At 57.9% G+C, this 3645-nt stretch overlaps 1 protein-coding gene across 1 annotated transcript; it reads left to right on the forward strand.

Moving 5' to 3' along the window:
• Window positions 1-1109: 1109 nt before the first annotated feature.
• Window positions 1110-2416, forward strand: LOC124232112 (ral guanine nucleotide dissociation stimulator-like). The gene is made up of 4 exons (XM_046649080.1): window positions 1110-1209; window positions 1581-1702; window positions 1908-2011; window positions 2345-2416. Exons 2-4 carry the CDS (start codon window positions 1608-1610, stop codon window positions 2404-2406), a joined length of 261 nt encoding a protein of 86 aa, XP_046505036.1. The 5' UTR covers window positions 1110-1209; window positions 1581-1607; the 3' UTR covers window positions 2407-2416.
• The last annotated feature ends 1229 nt before the right edge of the window (window positions 2417-3645 follow it).

The following is a 3645-nucleotide window of genomic DNA, read 5'->3' on the forward strand; positions in this document are numbered from 1 at the left end:
GGGACATGTGAAAGGGAGCAGGGCCTCTCTGACCCTGTCCTCGGCACTGACAGGAGGCGACCTCCGTGTTGGTCAGTGCATAGAGGGGCCGCCATAGAGCCCAGGAGAGGCGGCGGCAGCAGGTGAGGGTGCCTGGGGGGAGGTGCCCAGGAGTCAGAGGAGAGGGGGCGCCCCCTCCCAGCTAGAGGCCTCCCTCAGGAGAGGGGCCTTCCTCCTCCAGCGCATCTGCTGTGGCTGCTGAGCCTGAAGTGCCTGCATTGGCAGTGAGCAGGAGGAGGCCTGGAAGGGCTGGGAGCAAGATGGTTTTGGGGTGGGGAGGGGCAGGGGCCACACCCCCTGGGATTGGCCCACACCCAGCCCTGGGACGTGACTGGGGGAGTTTGGTGTTCCTGGAGGGGAGGGGAGGAGGGCATTGTGTGTGGTGGGGGCTCCTGAGGGTCCTAGGCTACTGTACGTGGGAGCCAGGGGTGGGCAGGTGGCTGGGTTAAGGGGTTTCAGGGGAGGGTTCATGGGGGCACCTGAGTGCTGGAACTCATCACCATACCCACCTTGATGGAGCAGGGTGTCATCCCCTCCCTCAAGATGATCTTCAGTTACCTGGAGCTGCTGCATGATGAGACAGATTATTATGTGGAGGTGAGTGAGCCTGGAGGTGGGGCCCTGGGATCAGGCTCCTGAGGGTTTGGGAGGAGAGAGTCCTGCCTGAGCCCTGAGCTCTCACACTTGGAAAGGTCCTCTCTGCAGAGCCTCCCAGCCTCCTGTGGAAGCCAGGGCATCAGGCCCATCTCAGCAACGAGTGATGGGAGGCTCTGCCTAGGCCACCATCCAGGCTCCCTGGGCTGCTGAGGTTCAGAGCTGCCTGGCTGTGTGGCCGCAGGAGGTGGTGTCTGAGCTGGACTCAGCATCTCCCTCTGGCCCTACCAGTGAGGGAAGAGAAGTCGGGCCCCTCCCAGTCAGGAGGCACATCAGTGGCTGAGCTGTCCCTTCCTGCCTGAGGCCTCAGTCTCCCCATGTGTCATCAGAGAGGGTTAGGTCTGGAGCCCAGAGCCTGGCCCAGGTCCAAGTCCAGTCTCTGGAAGGGCCTGCCCACTGGCAGCAGTGCAACACTGGAAGAGGTGGGATGGGGGCTAGTTCTGGGCTAAGGGGGCTGTTTCTGATGGACTTTGGCTGTCTGCCTTCCAGGGGAATGTGCTCAGCTGTCGGAATGAGGTAAGGAGCTGCGGCCTCACTGTGGTGAGTGTGGGTGTGTGGGAATCAGAGAGCCCCCCTTTCATAACAAGCCCTCTAGCTCAATCCCTGGGGTCGGACATTTATTTGCAGAGTTTGATATACAGAGCTTGGGATCCTATGGCGTTGGCGGGTAGGGGAAGGGCTGGCATCAATGACCCCTTCCTGGTAGAGGATCTATTTCGGGCCAACTGTGAGAACAGGCACATCCTGACTGTAATTGCAGGGAAGGAGAGTTCCCAAGTTGGCAAAGGCCCCATACTGGCTCCTTGTCCCCCTCCTCACCCCCTCCAAGAGCCCTGCAGGGTCCCCCACCCAGGCCATGTCTCCATCCTGTCCTTCCTCTGTCCCAGGAATTCAAATTCATCAAGGACATCGAGATGGTCCAGAAGGCTGCAAATCTGTACACCGTGCAGCCCAATGAGCATTTTGGTGCCTGGTTCCAGGCTGTGGAGCCCCTGAGTGAGGAGGCGAGGTGAGGCGGGGCAGGAGTTGGGTGAGGGGAGGGCGGACTCTCTCTGCAGACCAGCTCCAGTGTCCATGGCCGTGGCTCCATGGTCAGCCTCAGATCTGGCTGCATGGCGACCCCTGGGGCCCTGGGACTCCAGCTGCTGGGAGGCTCTGGGAGGCACAGCTCAGGCGTGGTTCCTGGGAGCCAACAACTCCACTCTGTCCTGTAGCTACAGCCTGTCCTGTCAGCTGGAGCCACGATACCAGTGGGCCAGAAAGATTCGACTCTTCTTCAAAGACAAGAAGAGCCACTCATCTTCCCGCCCAGGGCTGAGTGAGTGTCTGGACTGGCAGTGGCTAAATCCAGGGGCTCAGTACAGATTCAGGCCAAGTCTGGGCCAGGGGAGTCAGACAGCTGTGGTGCTGGGGCCCCAGCTCCTCCGCTGAGCAGTCCTGTCACGGGCGATTCCCCTTGCATTTCTGGGACTGGTTTGGTCCTCTGTGAAGTGGGTGACACTAAATATCAGCCCCTGTGTCGGGGACAGATGGGGTGCTGTTGACTGACTGAGCCAACAGATGGGGCACAGGGTACAGTGGGTGCAGGGAGGGGGGAGAGTATGCTGTGATACTGGGGGAGGCCCCCTAGGAAATTCCTCTCTCTATCCAGACACCAGGCCCCCAAAAAAGAGCCCAGCGGTGGTGGCAGATGACGCTCCTGAGACCAGCTGAACTACAGCAGGGACACTCAGGTACACAGGTCCACCTCTCAGATGCTGATGTGAATGAAAACTTTGTGATCCATTTCCTGGGGTCCCTGAAGGCCACAAGGCAGTGGACAATCTGCCCATCTCCCTCACACATTTTCCCCAGAGCCTATTTCCCTCTTTGGAGGAGCCATGTTTTTGTTGTCAATGATAAATGCTAAGTTTGAGTATTCTATTAAATTTCTGTTTTTTCTCAGCCTGGGAGTGGACGTGTGGTTCTTTCACTCTCTGAGCTCATGGAAATGAGATCCAGAATCTCACATTCCTCCTTGAATTCAGAAACATCGCAGAGTCCTCAGCTCAGGGCATGTGGTGAAGGGAGAAGTGCCAGTGCCGTCCCTGGCTGCTGGACAGTCCCGTGTCCCCCTCACTCAGAGGACAGGGTCATTGCAGTGTGGTTCACCTGGTCTTGGAGCAGAAGCAGCCCCTCCGATCTCCTGGGGCTGAAACGTTGGAGGGACTTTCTCTGTCAGAACAACAGCCACGGAGACGGGGGTGTCTTTAAAAGTAGCACTTGCTTGGGGCCAGCCCAGTGGTGCAGCGGTTCAGTTCCCATGGTCCCCTTTGGCGGCCTGAGGTTCACTGGTACAGATCCCGAGTGCAGACCTACGCACACTTGTCCAGCCACGCTGTGGCAGGTATCCTGCATATAAAGTAGAGGAAGATGGGCACGGATGTTAGCTCAGGGTCAGTCTTCCTCAGCAAAAATAGGAGGATTCACTGCAGATGTTAGCTCAGACCTAACCTTCCTCAACAGCAAAAAAGCTGGCCCTGGCCTGTGCCCAGCACAATTCCTGCCCAGGACCGTGGCTGCCTTTCTGTTCTTGGAGGACGAGGGAACATTTTCCCAGTTCCTCTTGCCCAAATGAGGAACTTGTTTTCTGATTCAGCCCCTGGAATTGCATCCACTGTAAGTGGGGAAAATCCTGTAAAACCTGAAAATGTGCACGTGGAGAGGGCGAGGCTAGAGGAAGGTCCTGTGCAAAGGGACTAAGGGCAGGCAGGACTCTCCCTCTCTGGGCCCCTCTAGGGTGTCCCTGTTCACCTTTGACCTGGGCTTGGTCCTCCTGGGATTCGAGTCTGTGACTCTGATTCCCATTTCTTGCTTATTTTCTCTCCAAGGAGAAAGATTGGGGAGGCGGATTTTAGCGCCACAGCCGGGTCTCCCTCCATGAACCTGGTGCTCCCTGGGAACTAGGATTTT

This window comes from Equus quagga, unplaced genomic scaffold (assembly GCF_021613505.1).
Source record: "Equus quagga isolate Etosha38 unplaced genomic scaffold, UCLA_HA_Equagga_1.0 HiC_scaffold_2495_RagTag, whole genome shotgun sequence".
NCBI classification, from domain to species: Eukaryota; Metazoa; Chordata; class Mammalia; order Perissodactyla; family Equidae; genus Equus; species Equus quagga.